The sequence below is a fragment of the Sebastes fasciatus genome, chromosome 6, assembly GCF_043250625.1.
Source record: "Sebastes fasciatus isolate fSebFas1 chromosome 6, fSebFas1.pri, whole genome shotgun sequence".
Lineage (NCBI taxonomy): Eukaryota > Metazoa > Chordata > Actinopteri > Perciformes > Sebastidae > Sebastes > Sebastes fasciatus.
This window is the reverse complement of record NC_133800.1, coordinates 14825603-14844109: the sequence shown is the minus strand read 5'-3', so window position 1 is coordinate 14844109 and position 18507 is coordinate 14825603. Positions and strand designations below refer to the sequence as shown.

At 41.6% G+C, this 18507-nt stretch overlaps 1 protein-coding gene across 2 annotated transcripts in view; it reads left to right on the top strand.

Moving 5' to 3' along the window:
- Positions 1 to 18507, top strand: part of LOC141769103 (netrin receptor UNC5C-like) — a 231106-nt gene that overhangs the window by 104813 nt on the left and 107786 nt on the right. For both annotated transcript variants that reach the window (XM_074637823.1, XM_074637824.1), the window contains exon 2: positions 8599 to 8835. In XM_074637823.1, the coding sequence (XP_074493924.1) occupies positions 8599 to 8835 (237 nt within the window). The remainder of the gene's footprint in view (positions 1 to 8598; positions 8836 to 18507) is intronic.

The window sequence follows — 18507 nt, the reverse complement described above, 5'->3', positions numbered from 1 at the left end:
ACGTATACCATTGCATTGACTTACAGTATTCCTGTTTAATATTGCATGCACACTGACAGCTCTCCTCCTTCCACACACAACACAAACACGCACACACACTAATATGCACTTTGGCTGTGCTCTGACCTGATAACTGGAGGCAATGCAGCTTACAGAATTATAATTTGGGAATAAATAAAATATGCATGTCACAGCCATGCAGTGACACACAGTGTGTGTGTGTGTGTGTGTGTGTGTGTGGGTGTGTGGGTGTGTGTGTGTGTGTGTGTGTGTGTGCACTCTATGAGGGTTTTGTATTCATATACTGTAAGTAGCTCGAGCCAAATGTGTCTGTTGGTGTGTGTGCGGCTCTAATGTTATTATTCCAACTGTGAATTAAATGAGCTTTATGCCACAATGTATGAATCCAATTTTAACAACACAATTTGAATATAAAAAAGTTATTCATAATGTTATTTGTTGCTTTATGTGAACGCTACTGTAGATAGAACGGTAATCAAATAAAAATCTGACTTCAGGAGTAAAAAAAGGACCTAAGGAAGGAGTATATTATATTATTTCTTCACAAAATGCTTTGCCACTTCTTTCTTTTTGTTTTTTTCTTACATTTTCCCTATTTCTTTTATGCAAACCTCGCTCTCACAAGGGAGTCTATGCACTATGATGAATTATTCCTACTGTGTAGACTTGATTGCAGTATATTATTGTATGCGTCTGAACCACCAGGCCACCAGGAGACCCTAGATTTATTCCTCTCTTTGCGTCTTTCTTAACTGTGGCCAGCTGTGGCCTGACAGAGTCGCCCCTCTGTAGGCGGGGTCATAAATCTAGTTCCAGGCTTTAGCCGGGGCCTTACATGTCACACACAATGAAAGTCCGAGGACGCCAACCAGCTGTCGCAGTCTGCTCCCACATTGAGATACTCTAGCGTTCAAGTACTTTGTACCATTATGAATTGCCTAGTATAGCGCTGAAAGCCTGGTAGATATATAATTGGCTAAGACGAGGAGTGTGCTGTGCATGCTATATTATTTCTTCCCAGGGTCATTTCTGTCAGCATGGTTAGCCACCCACTCTTTGAGGAACTCATCTCCCATGTGAAATAATGCAGATGTATTAGATTAAATCTAAAAACCCAACAAATCTACAGCCAAATATGAGAAACAACGCAGCAGTTCAACACATCACCACAAACTACAGGGACAAAAAGGACTTTAGAGTTGAATCAATACCTCCAAACAAAACTGACGAAGAAGAAGTTCATACTACTACTAATATATGTAAATGCAGTGATCCCTTTGGACAAAGGTAATGGAGTGATTAAGTTCTCTCAATTTGCATGTCTGCTCGTGTCTTGAATAATGTGGCTTTTATCAAAGTGCCGATTGAGGTTAAGCGGCTGATTGAGTTTCCGATGGGTGCAGATGATGCGTGGTCGCCTGGTGTCTTGTTTCAAAAGGGATACGACTCTCCTGGACGTGCTGTTTAATTCCCTGGCATGCCATGTCAAGTAGTTCAACTGACTTAACCCGCCCTTGATGGACTTGGACTTGGACTTGGACTTATATAGCGCTTTTCTAGTCTTCCGACCACTCAAAGCGCTTTACACTACATGTCAGTATTCACCCATTCACACACACACACAAACTGATGGCAGAGGCTACTAAGGTGCCAACTTTGCCCATCAGGATTTAATCTAAATACTCATTCACACACCGATGGCTATGCCTCCGGGAGCAATTTGGGGTTAAGTGTCTTGCTCAAGGACACATCGACATGTGACCCGGAGCAGCCGGGGATCGAACCACCGACCTTCCGATTGGTGGACAACCTGCTCTACCCTCTGAGCCACAGCCGCCCTCATGTCCATTGATGTCTTCTTCATAAACAGATTTGACTCTGAGAAATGCACACACCTGCATACTGGCAGTGTGTATTTTATCATGGCTTTTGTGAACCAGCATAACTTCGCTGGTCTTTGCTTTGTCACCGTCATCTGAAGCACTTATCATCTGACAACAACTCTGGATATGGAAGAGAGAAAAAAAAACTCAAATACACAAAGGAATGGAAAAACAAAGAAAGATGGGAAGGTTAAAAGCGCATGATTACTGGAACTGTTTTGTGTCCATTGGTGCTGTAAACAGTTCCTGAATGTCTTGACATAACAGACTGTGAATGGAAGTTGTTCCAATGAGTGATTTGGTTTCTTCTTTTGTGCTCGCAACACAGGAAAAAAAAACAACTCCTCGAATAAAACAGGCTTTGCAAAAATACAATGACATGCGCTGCTGAAAGAATTACCAGTAAAGGCCTGAAAAATCACTATTATTCAGATAGTTTGAAAAGGCTCATCTCAGTAAATCTTCTTTCCAACGAAGACATTCCTAGAGGTGCAGTAGCATACAACATACTGCTAACAATAATACTCTAAATGCCTTTATAAATAGAAAATGTCTAACTCACAGGTATATCTCGAGGCAAAACTGAACAAAATCTTACCCACACGTACGTATAGCTATTGTTTCAAAGCATGAATAATTGAATAGTGGAAGAGTAAACACTTGAGCGCTGAATCCCCAATGGAGTGTTTTAAAAGAAATAATTATAAAATCCATTTGTTATTTTCTAAAAGCAGTAATATCAGCAAATTATGAAAGAGCTGAAGACAAAGAGAGAGGCAGAAGAAAGCGAGCAGTTCATAGTATTCATAGAGTTACAGAAAGTGAAGTGCTGCTGTGTAGGTGATCAGATTATTCCATCTCATCACTCTGTTTGCTATAGCATGTGTGATCCTAGTATAGGGCTGCTCGATTATGGTAAACATCATAATCATGATTATTACGGTCAATATTGACATCACGATTATTTAACACAATCACTCATTGACTTTAGAAACGTCATGCATTTAGAAAGCAGCCTACTTTTTAAAGTTAAATGCATCAATCTGGTGCATTTTGAGAGCAAAATTAAGAGGCGAGATCTATAACAAACTTTGTGCTCTTGTAAACAATTTAATCATAAACACATTGGTTGTATAGATATGAATGGTGATGACCAAGCATGGTAAATGAGACGGGGTTTCCACCTGGCGCCGCCACGCACAGCGGCTGTGACCGCTTTGTCCTGCACATGGCAATTGCCTCATTAACGTTATGGTTCCCTCATAGCATTGGGTTTAAATCCGAAGTATTGCCAAAAAGTCGCTATTGCTTTTCACTTTGACACCAAATCCTCCGCCATTGTCTTGTCTGTCAACTCTCTCTCGTCCCGTGTTTGTGAAATCTGCGTATGGAGCAGGATACTTTCACTCCGTTTGTGGCGGCCATCTCTAGGTTCTAGGCCAGCCGGCGCCGGGTAGAGTTCCTATCCTCCCACACCGAGCGGCTCTCCCTGACCCACCGAGCGGGGTGAAAGTGCACCGCTGTAAAGGAAAGGGGTGCACTGGATTTATAAAACAAGACAAAATGAGAGTGTCATTGCAAAACAGACTGCGGCACAATAATCATTATATGTTGATTATCTTGTTTTCATAATCGTTGAAAGCCCAAATCGTAATTGAAATTGAAATTTAATTAATTGCACAGCCCTATCCTAGTATGTGTGCTGCATGCTTGTGTGTCATGATTAAGTGCATGCTTGGATGAAGACCCGCTATTGTGGGTTTGCTTGCATGCTTTCTGTTTGTATGTTTTTCTGTGCCAATACGCATTTGTGTGTTTTCCTATGTGAGTGTCTGTGTGTTCATATATCTAATTCTGGAGCTTCCTGCTGTCCCATCATCCCTCACTCTCTCTCTCCTTTCCCACCTCTCCCTCAATGGCCCTAAACTCCTCAAACCCTTTCAAGATTCTAATAGATCTTTTCAATTGAATGTTTTTATGTTTTGGGGAATAATTGTGGGCAGACATTCTGTGGGCAGGAGTTCTGGGTAATATGACCGCCAAGAATGGGTGTTTGTATTTTCCTGTGTTGGTGAAACAATGAGTGTGTTTGTGAGGCGGAAAGGAAAGACACTGAGAGGAAGAGAGATAGCAAGAAAAAGGAGAAATGTGTGAGCCCATGTTTTTTGTTTTTTTTGTTCTAGTGTACACAAATGTTTTTGCACCTTTGTGTTTTGTGTGTGAGTGTTTTCTTTTTACCCGTCTATATGTGTGACTTGTGTAACTTGGCAGCACAAGTGTCTGAGATAGATAGGGATCGTTTCACTATTGTTTTCTTAGTTGTTTATGTGTGTGTTGTTGATAGTGGTTGCCGTAGAGGATTAGGGGTGAAGGGTTTTACTGGTACTGGTTTTAACAGTGTGTGTCTATTTACGGTAATGTGTGTGTGTGTGTGTGTGCGTGTGAGAGAGTGCGTGCCTGTTTCTCTGTTTGCGTATGTGTTTTCGCAGCTGCTGCAGATTCTAACTAGCTGATAAGAGGGCAAGAAGTATGATCTCATGATTTCCACGGCTACTGCACTGATACACATCGCAGACCACTTACCAAGAACACGAAACCCTAACACACACTCGCGCAGACACATAAACCCATGCTCTTACCCATGAGGCATTTTGACCCTATATGGCTACGTTTGGTTTGCTTTAGGACGCAGACACGGTGGCATACCTCTAAATTTCTCAGCCTCAGAGTCGTGACAAATACTTGTTGTTTCAAAAGACGCTACGGTGTTAGGGATCAGCACTGGCCTCAAAGGTGGCAGTTTTTCTTAAAAATTTGGGAGTAGCCCCATATCTTACTCTTTCACTCTTCATCAAAGTAGTACAGAAAAAACTAAAACCTGGAAACTCTGCACAGACTCTACCGGTATCACTATTAGGAGTTAAAGCAGCAGTGGGTAGAATTGGAGCAAATATGATAAAAAATATATATATTTTTATAAAAAGGTCACTATATCCTGACACTATTGCATGAGACAGGTAATCTGAAAAAAATCATGTGCCTCTGTGTCCTCCAGTGCTCCTATTATGGCATCTGCAGGATTTCATAGACATGAGGAAAACAACCAATCAGAGCTGAGCTGGAGTCTGCCATCTCTGAGCAGCTGTCTATCACTTGCAAACTCCTGCCATACAGTCGAACTAGGCTGCGCTGATCAAATATTAATCAACATTCTGTTACTGTAATGCCTATTTCTCGCCTCAAATGTTTTCAGAAACATCTTGTAGTGTACTGTTTAGCTTTAAATGAGAAAGTTTGTGACCCGGCAGCCATGTTGAGATCAGTTGAGGTAATACTAAGCACCGCCCACCAGCCGGAGCTACATTTTTTAACACTTGAATTACAATATGCTGAAAGGTTATTACGGAATTTTTGCCCAGTGATGCCAAAAACATTCTGCCTACTGCAGGTTTAAAATGACAAGATTGTTTGAGATAGTTAAAAATATTAGTAAAGACAGACATGTCCATACCGTCCTTAACCAAATCTATGTCTATGAGTAGCCTTCTCTTCTTTGTTGCTTTTACAGAGCATGTCCACTAATGTTAATAATAGAATCCCATTTCATTATGTTTCTCCTCCCTCATCTACCTCTCTATTGCTCCTTGTCATTTATCCATCAATCTCTCGATCCATATGATAGATCAGCTCACATTGTCACTGGCACTTGAGCATGATTGGCCACTTCTGATGACATCGTTCTTAGCAGATTTACGGACATTTATTGGTTGGGTTTGTAGGTTTCCCGAAGTGGGCAGGCCTACGGGCGCGAACGAGGGGATAAATGTGTTTTTTGCCCCCGGTGCATATTTACTACACGGCGTAAATCGAACCTGGACATTGTTCTGCTACAGCCGTCCATTACTGATGACAGCATTCAGGCAAGACGTTTATGAGGTGGGCTGTTAGGACCAGTAATTCACTCTGTCAGGAGATCAGAGGAGAGCGGTGGGGGTAAAGAGGAAGAGAAGGTTTAGGGTGAAGGATGAAGAGGAAAACAATTGAGGAGAGGAGAGAAACAGAAGAGAATAGTTGTCATTTTTGAGATGAAGCTTTATGTTCATGGGAAAAATTTCTCTCCATCCCTCCCCTTTTTCTCCATTCCACCCACCCTTTTCTCTGGCTATCATGTTTCTTGTGCCAATCAATATTTTATAGCTGTCGCTCCAGAGCAATGAACCCCCCCAGCTCTCTGAATGACAGATGAGGGTGAGAATGGGTGTTGGGGGTGAAGTGAAAGCTGGAGGGCGGGGTAGGAGGGTGTAAAGCAGAGTGGTGGAGAAAACATAAAGTAACAAGAAGTGGCAATAGAGAAAGAGGAGGGCAGGGAAGCAAGTGGGAAAGAGACTGACGGGGAAATGGGTGAATATGACGCTGGATAAATAACCGAGAGTGGGAGAAAATTTCCCACAGATAATAAAATTATGCTGTGAAAACGTCTACCAATTTTCATACTCTCAGAGAACTAATTACAGAACTACGAGAGAAAATGTCAGCTTCGTGACATCAAAGTGGGGACGCTGCCTACTCATTTTCCCCCTATTTGTGTCTTGTTGTTTTACCTAAGCTGCTTTTAGCTCGTAGCCCACAGCCATTCTCCAAGATAAGGACTACACACACAGCTAGTGTAGAGAAATGTGTGTGTGCGCACATTTAAATGCACAATTATGTGTTGCTTTTTTGTATACTGTGTGTTTGTTTTCGTAGGAGTGTTTATGTGTGACTGTAGCCATGACTCATTAGGGATGAAAAACCTTGAAGCTGTGTCAAAAATGTTCTGTGTTAAAATGTTTTTTTCCCATGAGTCACAGCTCTCCAGGTGAGGCAATCACACACAGAAAAAGGTCTAGACGGTCTTAATGAAACTGGATGATGATGGAGTGGAGGGAAATTACAAGTTAGAAGAAAATGTGCATTGTGTTTGTGTGCAAGCGTGTCTATCGGAGGGAAAAAAAGAGCCTCTCCCTCCCACCTGCTCTTGTAATCCTCTGTGTTTTGGTGACCTTGGCAACCTGGTGACAAAACATTGTTGGTGTCCCTTTGATTGAGGCCACGGGTGGCGTGAAGTTTGGTCAGACTGAAAGGACAGTGGAGGAGAGAGAGCAGGATGTAGGAGGAGGAGAAGGAGGATAAAGTTCTTGGTGCCCTAAGGGTTGGCCGAATGAGCACTCTAAAACAGTGCAATTTCATGGCAAAACAAAGTAATTTCAGTGGAATCGCAGCGTGAAGCCAATGCAGAAGTGTGTTAAACTTGCATTCTTTCTAATAGCCAGCGGGGGGAAAAAGGAAGTCTGATTGTATGTCAGTTTCTTGCATGCAAGTGTGCTAAAATAGTGGTTCAGTTTGTGGCACGTGCAACACAGTGGGTAACTCCAGGGTCTGCAAAGTGAAGCCAATGCTGAAGTGCCTTAAACTTGCATTCTTTCTAACAGCCAGCAGGGGGCGACTCCTCTGGTTGCAAAAATAAGTCTGATTGTATAGAAGTCTATGAGAAAATGAGCCTACTTCTCACTTGATTTATTACATCAGTAAACATTGTAAACATGAATTTATGGTCTCAATCGCTAGTTTCAAGTCTTCTTCACCACACCATGATGTTCATTTAGTAAATTATGGTCCCATTTAGAGTCAAATAGACCATAAAGCAGGGTATGCTTTAAGTCATGGCTACCTTGTGATTGACAGGTCGCCTCCACGGCTCTGTCCGTTCTGGGAGTTGTCTGTGTTTTCATCTTGCAACTTTAACCCTTTCACAGTGTGTTTTCATTTTATGAAAGTTAATTGTAACATTTTGGTCACCTAAAAATGTCTTATTCAGCGTTCAGTTGTACTTAGCTCCACCCTCTCGTGTCACTTCTGGTTGCAAAAACCAAGATGGCGAAAGCAGCAGCAGTCCACAAACCAATGGGTGACGTCACGGTGACTATGCCCACTTCTTATATACAGTCTACGATTGCTCCACAAAAGAGGAATTGTTTGTAGACAGTCAAGAGTCAGGAGTCGATGGTACAAATACATCTTTTTACACTGTGCTAACTTATTTTAACATTCATGACCATATCCGAGTTTTAGTTTGCTGGTAATTAATGCATCGGGATCCCATGGGGGGAGGTAAATGACGTGCATGTCAGCACAATGTTTTTGGGATATGTGTGTTGGCTCTTCTGTGAGCCTCTGCAACCTTTGGTTACCCATAATACCCTTCTCTGCATGGGTTTGCGGAGGAAGAAGCAAAAATCTGAATCTTGTGGGCTTTCTTTTTTTTTTTTTTTAGAAATGACTCTGATAGCCAGAGGGTTTCCACAAATGGACACGGCAATCAGGTGCTGTTTAAATTTGCATTTTATGGCTCAGTGGAAGAAAATTGTACTCTGTCCAGGTCACCGGCTTGAGACACAGCAATTATTAGTGATCAAATGAGAACGACATTGTCTACACACTCAGTTCAGGGGACAATGCTGCTCACTGGTGTGAATCACAGAACAATAATGAACGATTGAAAGAATGCAGCATTTCCTCCCTGAACCAACTTCTGTTCCTGTTAGTCCTCAAAGCAAGTCAATAAAACAAAGACTGATTGATCTTGAAGTCTGTTAAAATACTGAACATCAGTGACTGTCATAATTCTAACCTTTCTCTTTTCCTCCTCCCGCAGTGAGGGATGATGATGATTTCCTGAGCCTGAGCGAACTCCCGGAAACCTTCCCCTCGGACCCTCCGGAGCCCTTACCTCACTTCCTGTTCGAACCCGACGAAGGCTACATTGTCAAGAACAAACCTGTCAATCTCTACTGCAAAGCAACGCCTGCCACGCAGATTTACTTCAAGTGCAACAGCGAGTGGGTCCATCAGAAAGACCACACCGTGGAGGAGAGGGTGGACGAAAACTCAGGTGAGTGAAACATGTACACAGATCTAATCAACGAGTAAAATAGAAAGTGGACGGATCAGATCATACCTTGTAAAAATGTATGGAAAGAGATATTAAATGAAAACTGCCATGCAGAGAGGTACAGAGTAGTATCAGTAAAGAGACTGTCAAACTTTTTTGTTTAGTCAGGACATTTTTTTTTTTTATTTAAGAAACACTGTTCAACTCAGAGTAAAATAATTTGTTTTATAGCATGAATGCGCGACTGATGTTTGCACTTTGCTGGTGAACATCCAACAATGATAGTAATAATCAAATGACGATATACAGTACATGCATTTAATACATATTATATTTCAACAACATATTTTACTTCCCAGACTGTTTGTACTACATGTGTCCCGGTGAGCAGACACTTCAAACAGTGTGTAGGATCTGGTGGTATCTAGCGGTGAGGTTGAGATTGCAACCAACTGAAGCCTCTCCCGCGTGCCAAGCGTGTTGGAGAGCTACCGTGGCCAACGCGAAAATGCAAATGGCCCTCTCTAGAGTCATTTGGAGCAGAGCCACTGCAAAGAGTGTGTGTGTACGAGGAAAGTGAGTGATGAAGTAAGAGAGAGAGCGGCGGCAACGGTAGTGAGTAATGTTATCGACTCCGGCCCTAGCCATTCTGGGCAACATTAGAAACATGGCGGTGCAACATGGCAGATTCTGTGGAGAGGGGTTCCACTCCCTGTGTAATGAAAACACAATGATTCTTATTTTTAGTTAATTATACTCTAAAGAAAACAGTTATTAATATAATATTATGTTTCTGCCAATCAATCCCCCTAAATGTTACACACTGGTCCTTTTTAAAGGGACTATTTGTAACTTTCAGAAATGCTTGTTAACAGCGACACCTGTGGCCGTGAAATCAACGAAAGTCAGCGTCGAGCTTGCGCTTGCTCGCGCTAAATAGACATGAACGAGCATCGCTCAACACAGTGAGGCGACACACATCAGCTAAAACCACAATATCACTCTATATTCCAGCTGCTTGGCAGTAATGTTAGCTGACCAGACGAAGGTCTCTCCATGAATCACTGCTGATAGTAGTGTTGGCTTTTCCTGCCTCAGCGCAGGCTGCAGCATTTAGTTCTGCACAAACGTCCACTGTACATTCACTACATATTCTCAGAGCTAAACTAACTCTCCTGCAGTGTGTAGTGAGCGCGCATTCACGTCTAGTAGAGGTGGAGCGAGTACGCGAGAACGCGCGCGCTGTTTGAGTGAAGGCGAGCAGGCAGAGGAGACGAGGCTTCGGCCACACGTATGCATATGCGAGCGCGCATGTGTCCCGACCCGCAGGTATAAATTAAAGTCCTTTTTTTCCCCTCTCAAGTTAAGTTGACCTCTTAGCCTGCATATGTTTTATGTGTCTGACAATGATGAGATTTGGCTCTGTGTGATCTAAAATTGTCACACATCCAGAAAATGCGGCCAACATATTTCCCAGGTTGTCTCACTGGTGCACTGTAAGCAAACAGGTTAAACCTATTATTCAGATGTTTAGTTATTTGTGCCGAAAGTGAGGTCACATGTCAGACGTGTGTACACAGCTGCCCCGCCGCCGATGCTGCGCTGCGATGTTCACAGGACAGTTTAATAGGATCCACAGTGATGTACTGGACTGGACTGCAGCCAAAGTTGCACACTTGTCACTTGACAGCTCATGGTATTATTCTGCTGGCTAGGTAATGATGAATCACGCTGTGGCTTTGGCAGGACGACAAAGAAGTACACAACCTAGTTTCTTAGACTTAAGGCTGACATGAGCTCAGCTTATGGTTCTCCACCTGCTTGTTAATGAGCCTGTGTCCCCAGAGCCAGTGATTAAACACAGGCTGAAAACAGTTTGAATAGTCCTGATATATAGCGCCTGCAGAAGGAAATACACAGTGGGGTCAACAGTAGCACAAATCAGCACGTCGGTTGTTGAATCGTTTTTTTTTCTTTTCTTGAGGCAGGTGAGCCAAATACGTAGTACATCTTTTACGCGCTCACTCTTTGATATGTGTCAGTGTGTATATTGGACTGCAATTATGAGGAAGCAGAACTTTGGATTCCGTCTCAACCCAAGATGACACATCGACTCGCCTACCGAAGATTTCCCCTTGTATTGCAAAGCAGACCCTGGAGCCAAAATTTGTGTTGTGTGTATATACAGTATGCGTGTGTGTGAGTGTGTGTGTCTGTGTGTGTGTGTGTGTGTCTGTGTGTATTCTTTGGTGTTGCTGTGTGGGTCTGCCACAGTGTTAAACCCAAGACGGAGACAGAAGCAACTGAGCAGTACAGTTTGATGTTCCCCCTGATTTACCTGTCACACATGAATAGTCCAGGAAGACGAGAATAAATGCAACAAAACCTGCAAGAAGTAAACATGAGAGAGGTGAAACAGCATGTATAGATATAAATATAAAGGTAAATATGTTGCGAAATGCGAGAGCTTGTAGATTTGATATGAAGGGCTTGTAGAGCAAAAATCTGAACTATTATGTTGAAATTTTCACTGTGAAGTCACAGAAAAAAAATTCACAAATGTGTAGATTGATATTTACATAAATACAATGACAGTTGCAAACCAACATTTACTCATATTCATTTTTTTTTTTTTTTTTACTTTAGTCCATTTCCCGGTACAACCACAGCTCTGTGATTGCAACCTCTCGAATCAGATACAGCAAGTGATGAATCTGCACGCCTTGACTTTTCCGACACCTCTTGCAATAGATGTGTTGCAAAACTCCCTTACAGCAGAGTGTTTATTAGCAGAAAAAGAATAGGAGATGACTCAAAAGAAAAGACAAGAAACAAGTTTAAAAAGAGATAGGAGGGTAAACTAATCAGAAATCAGGAGACAAAGCACACTTCTGCTCTGCTGTCCTCCGTGTCTGCGAAGTTAGATCCGCTATGTCCTGTTAGGTTACTCAAAGCACATGTACCGTAACACCAAGAATAGATGGGAATCAAAATCCAAGTGGCAGTTGGCTTGACCTCTCATTATACATTATAAGGAATGTGAGGTTTTGATGGCGTGCATTTATTTACTCCTTAATCACATTACTAATCTACCAAAGCTTTTGGAAGAAACTTACCTTGACTTGGTGTGCCATAGCCGGCGATCTAACTTTGTAGACATGGAGGACAGCAGAGCAAAAGGGCACTTTGTCTCCTGATTTCTGATTAGTTCACCCCGCTACCTTTGGGACTATTTTCTTCTTTTTTAATTTGAGTCATCTCCTGTCCTTGTTCTTTATCTCCTAAAGGATGATGTGCCCTGAGGAGGTTCTGCATTTCAGACAGAATAACAGGCAAAAAAGGATCTAATGTTTGTGTTTCTTCTAGGTCATTTGTCTCAGCAATCCTCACAGGAAGGCGTATAAATAGCACGATATTACGCAAATTCTGCTTGTCATGAGGATGCATTTTACGCTTTTCGCATATCATGTAGTGTACGCCATGCAACAGAACTACGGTAACGTCCACAGTTAGGTTGTGGCAACAAACCCAAAACGTCATGGTTGAGCTGCACATAAGTACGTAAACTAAGTACAATACGTATGGAAACAATGAAACAGAAGTAATGAAAACACGTCACAAAAAAACACATCACAAACTGTCTCCTGGTTAAAAGTCCTGTGTTTGTTGGACCCATCCACCTCAGTGTGGCATATTTACACGGATGCGTTTACATTGCAGTCAGTACAGAATGCATGGCGAACAAATGATACACCTAAAGCAAGAACGGCGCTCTTATTGCACGCTAAATGTCTTGCACATTATTGTGTCATTCATACGCCTTTTCATGCGATTGGGCTGGCCTCAGAAGGTACAAACACCTGCACATTAGTCCTACATTATGGACACGAGTAGTTGAGTGAAATCATTGACTACAAGAAAGTGGGAGAGGTGAAATGTAAAGAACATCTTTCTTTCAAAGTCTTTTGGGGTTTTCCACAAGTGAAATGTGAGAGATGACGTATGTGTGTCTACAATAAGCATTCTTCCATTCTCTCTGTTTTTCCTCCCATATCAGTGTTCATTACTGACATCACACGCAGCTGCAAGTCATTTATTAGTCTCCCATCAGCCGTTCATTTGCTAGCTGCTGGATCCCAGACTGTGCGTTATTGAGAGGAAACTCTGTTCAATTAACGACCCGTGGATCTAGGCTCTCGTACTGTATGTGATGGACACCATGAGGTCTTTCAAGGATCAGGATCACACCAGTCAGCTGAGAAAACATCTGTGTATTTTGAACATCAAGTCTAATTCATTATTCACTTAAATGTCAATGAATGTCTTGCAGCCACGTTAACCAACGATATCTCATTTTATGCAAAAACTTAAATTTGATCATTTCATGAGTGTTCCTGCCTGTTGAAATAACCCTCAGGCCTGGTTCAAACACAGATTTGGTTTTACATTTTTGAGCCGCTTTAGATATGCTTTAATTTATGCTTAATTTATATTGTACAAAGCCATCATAATGTCACTTTAATGAAAAATTGATTGGCTGCATGCTACTTTGTACTGCTCCAGGACACTTAATCTCTTAAACACACCATAATCCGTACAGATATACACATGAAAATCCACTGAATAAATAGATAAACTGGGGACATTATGCAATATCAAGAAGCAGTTGAGGTTTCGAGATGTCTGGAACTGGAGCATTTTCCAGGAAAATTGCTCTTTGCGCTTTAATATTTAAAATGTGTTCATCTTTTTCCATTTTTTACATAGAATTTGCAATGAACACACTTTGCTGCAAGTGTACTATTTTGATATATGCGTTTTTCTCTGAGCTAAACTGATAGTCATGCAGTGCAAAGAAATCCAACAAAGAAATCAAACCGTGATATCCTAATACAATAAGACCTCCATCGTGCCTTTTTCTCGTTATGCAAAGCATTCAGGTCACCTTTGAAGAGAAGACAATGGGATTATCAAGAGATTATGAATACTAGATATTTATTATGCAACATAGTTGTAGGGAATCACATAGAAATCTGCTGTAGGTCTGTGCCTGGTGAATGTGTGAGTGTGTGTGTGTGTGCACTGTTTATCTGTTTATCTGTGTGGAAACCTAAACTCCGTAAGCTGTTTTCTCCTCTTTGTTTCCTGCTGTTCCACTGACACAGCTAGAAGCTATGGCCCCATACTGCTTTTATTATCTCGGTCTTCTCGCTTGCTCTCTGTCCCATCCTCTTCCTTTTCTTTCTCTTCCTTTCTCTCTGCTCCATGCTGTTTTGTACTCTCGTCTAATTTCCACTGACTGAAATCGGAGCGAGCAGAGGTAGATAAAACCTGAGCCTGAAGAAAGCAGGGGAGAGGAGTCAGGGATGATGGAGGGATGCTGATGGAGGGTGCCGTTGAGAGGACTGGAAAGGCCAACAGATATCAGGGAGTCACACTGAGGAGAAAGATGATAGGAATCCTGCTGTGCTTGTTTCTTTCTCACTCACTCCTACTCTCTCCATCCCCATGTTTCTCATCCTTTTTTTTTATTTTACAGCAAAAGTAAATTCAGCTTGAAACACTGTTCGTTTGAACCTGGGGATGAAGATAAAAGCAAACAAAAGTACAAATTGACATACAAAGGTTAGAACATAAAATTATGTGCGTGAGGACATTTTTTTCCCTTCATGTGATGGAAAAAGAAAGGAAAAACAAAATAAACTAGAGTTATGAGTTATTAGATGTTAGCAAGGATGAATTAAACAGATTGAATGAAAGTAACAATGTGGAAGAAAGGCAAAACTAAAAGACAAACATCTACAATGCTCTTTGTACCATGAGACACAAAACTAACCCTCTCTATGAAGCCTATGATGTATCACATAAGCCTTCATAATGTGCAGATAATGCATCACAGTGCCATCATAATGCATTAGGATATCTTCAAATGATAGTCATAAGTAATCAAAAGTATGACTAGAACCGTGGTGCAGGAATGAGTCCTAAAACCCGGAAATTAATTAGCATTTTAGCACTTCCGGTTCCCTCGTCTGGAAGTCGATGAGTTTTTTTAATGTGATTTCAGTTAGATGCTTGAAATAAGGTCTGTAACACAAGCTAAAGAGATTGTAACGTTTTGTTCTACAACATAAAATACGTCAGTACATACTGTATCCCACTTAACAAGTGACTAAATGAGACTACTAATCGTCATCACGCCGACTCGTCCGCCTTTACAGCCTTGTTGTGTATACTCACGTTTATGCGACCGTGGTGTAGTTAGTTTATGGCCTAACGTTAGCTTTTTACTTCTGGCGATTGCATTCACACTTCAAACATTTTTAAAGTGGTGTTCATTTGTGGAGATTATCTTGCTGAACGAAACTTGTGAGTATCATAAATTTAGCTTATTTTCTGCAATAATCCAAAACCCAATGGAAAAATTCTGTTGGGTTTTTGTTGAAGGAATCAAGGGCGATGCTAACTTCAACTTCCTACACAAATACGTCATTCCTGCAGCACTCTAGAGTTCATAAGATATCACAATGGACCTTTGTCATAACAATTGCTCCATTTCATTTAGTGGTCCCTGTCTCCTAGAATTGTGCACGCTGGCTTGCTCGAAGTGATTAATGACACTCTTGCAGAAACTAGCCATAATTTATGGTATTTTTTTTGGTACTTTTCCAGCGATGACAAGAAAAACAACTTTTTCTTGTAATATCTGGTGCCTTCAAATGAAACTCGTGAGCTCGTGTTCATTTCCGACAACGTCAACAAACACATCCCAACTCATTAACTCTGAGCTCTCAGAAACTTTCCACTTACGAGGTTGTGAATACCACAAGATGGGGGCGTTCATATGGACTCTTCTCGTGAACACGGTAAACGGTGCCCCATTTGAAGGCACCAATCCAGTCAAAGATTATAAGATAAAGGGCTATCACTTCAAAAAAAAAAAACAAGTCTGAATGAATACATTTGCTAACCACACCGGGCTGGAGTACATGGCACGGTCGTCTCTGGTTATACAGTGAGGATTTGGAATTCAAACACATGATTGGAGATCATTTTTTTTTATTTTTAATAAAAAGTGACACCCCTAATAAGTCATTATGGACATGTTGTTTTCTGTGTAATGGATGGAAAGTGTAGCTACATGTGAGTTTCATGACAGCTCAATAGATTACTTGTGGTCCCATAGAGCCTCATCTGGAGGGAGGGTAAGCCAGGTGAAGGTCAGAGACAAGGGTGGAGTGGGGAGGGGGCAGCAGGATGGTTAGGGGGTTACTGAGGTCACTTTCCAACTGGCTGGAACAGGCTTGATTCCCTAAATAGCTCCACTGCCTGTCACAGTTTCCTCATAGCTAACTCGACCTGCCGCTGAGGTCTCCACTCTAACCCGCCCCCTCCATGCACCCCCGCCAAAGAAGGAAAGAAACATTTAATCAAGTACTTAAAACAAAACAACAAAAAGCAGCGTGCCCTCCTCCAGAGAGCCACACAGTAGCATTATTAGCAGTGACATGTGCTTAAACATGCTTACCATTATCTTCTGAATTAATGTGACTTAAGGTGAGAACCGGCATAATTTGTCTAGATTGCATATCTTATTGTGAAGGGCATTTCTAAGCAACGTGCGTACGACCTCCGTATATCTCCATTAGCCTTGAAGAGTGCTAATGACATATTGTGTACTAGGTTACTTACTTTGTCTCCATTAGCCAAAGTGTGAATGGTTATTAGTCTGCTAGCACTGACCTGTGACTTCGCACCTACACATGCACACACACACACACACGTACGTTATTGGCACACACAGTATTGGCTTGGGTGATTTGTGACCTCTTTCCCTCCTTTGCTGCCATCTCACTCGTATTGATTTCCTCTCGTCTTTTCCTCCTTTCTCTTCCTCCTAATGTTTCTCTTCTCCACTCTCCCTCTTTCTGGCATCACTCCCACTCCCCTCTACATTCTTCCCTAGCTAAAGCTCTCACCCTTTTCCTCCTCCTCCCATCTCTTTTGCTCCTTTTCTCTGTCTCTTTCTATCCGTCTCTCCCTCTCTCTTATACTGAGGTTGTTCGATTTCAATTATTAACAACCATCAAGATTTATAAAGGAGGTCAATTAGCTTCTATGTCGGTGACTCCTGATATGCAAGACAGCTGTGTTTGTATCTGTGTCAATTTAGTGCGTATATACAACTGTGTTTATTGGCCAATAGCGTGTTTATGTGAAAGATAATGTTTCATTTTGTGTGTGTACTGTATCTGAGAATGCACTTATGTTTGTTTGTGTGACTGATTGTGTGTTTATTTGAAGTAGACGTTTTCTCATGTCCTGGAATGTCCCGGTTCACTGCCTCTCCGCTCACTGACATTCACATTTATACATGCACACTCACATACACACACAGGAGAGGTACTCAAACATGGACCAGAAGGGACTGTGATGATCAATCAATGTCACTGTGGGAGCCATTACGAGAGCGAACACATACACATGTGTACATGCACAGTCTACTGTAAGCGTTGAGTGTCTTCAATTGGTCACAGACCGGTGACTCTGTTCTGTCGATGTCCTGGATGATTTCCCTGCGTAGACGAAGAACTCAGTCAACCTTTGCTCTCTCCCTCTCTCACAATGCCTCTCATCCTGTTGTCATTTTCACTCTGTCAATGTTGTTTCTGCCTTTTTGTCTCCGTACTTTACTCTCTTGTCTAATAATATTTATGTAATCATTTATATGAGGGCTCTCAGGTAATATAACATGCCATGTCCTCAGATCTTGAGTTCTGGCTGCGAAGTGCATTTCTAAATATCTGACTCAACTGAAAGCTGCGTGATTTTGGTTTTGCATATTTATATAACATTTGATGAATGTTGTGCTTGCATACTATGTATTCTGGGCCGGTTTCAGGAAGATAAACTGACTGTAGCTTAGATCTACTTCAGATAGATGTCTAAATTTGTTGCACAAAGCTGTCTAGTCTAGACTATCTGAAGTAGGACTGATTTGTCGAATGAGAGGCTTCAAAACAATCAATGGGTGACGTCACAGCAACTTTGTTCACTTCTTATATACAGTTTAGATTCTTGCAGAAAATGTTTAACAACTATTACAGGGACATTTTACTTGAAATGTTCAATTGTAAAAATACAAAACTATTCCAGAAGCATACAACAGACCTTTAGCAGAGCTGAGATGCTGTAGTTTCTTAATGTGGCAGGGTCAGTGCTTCTGCTAACTCGTCAGTCTATTCCCCTCGGGCAAATGAAAACGAAAAAAATTAAAACTGTCCTCACTGCAGTCTCTAAAAACGCTTCCCCTTGTCTTTACTTGCTCCACAATATTAGCAAATTATGAGCTGTGTTTTCCTCTTTTGTTATCATTTTGTGCCACTGGTCAGCAGGTGCCACTGATTGTTACCATGGAAACATGGCTCTTTGTCCTTAGTTAGCCTGGGGGGGAGCCTTAAAATAAGCAAGTCTTGATTTTTGTGAAACTCCAACTTGAATTGGACTAATCTAAGGGGAAAGAAGACTGGTTTAATGCAACAGACCAGTCTAAAGGTCTCTTTCACAAGTCATAGTCCTTTTGGCTAGTCCGAATCAGAGTGAAATTTATACTTTTGGTTCATTTTCTATTTAGTCTGGTTCAGTTTCACAGTGCACAAATTAAAGCAGACC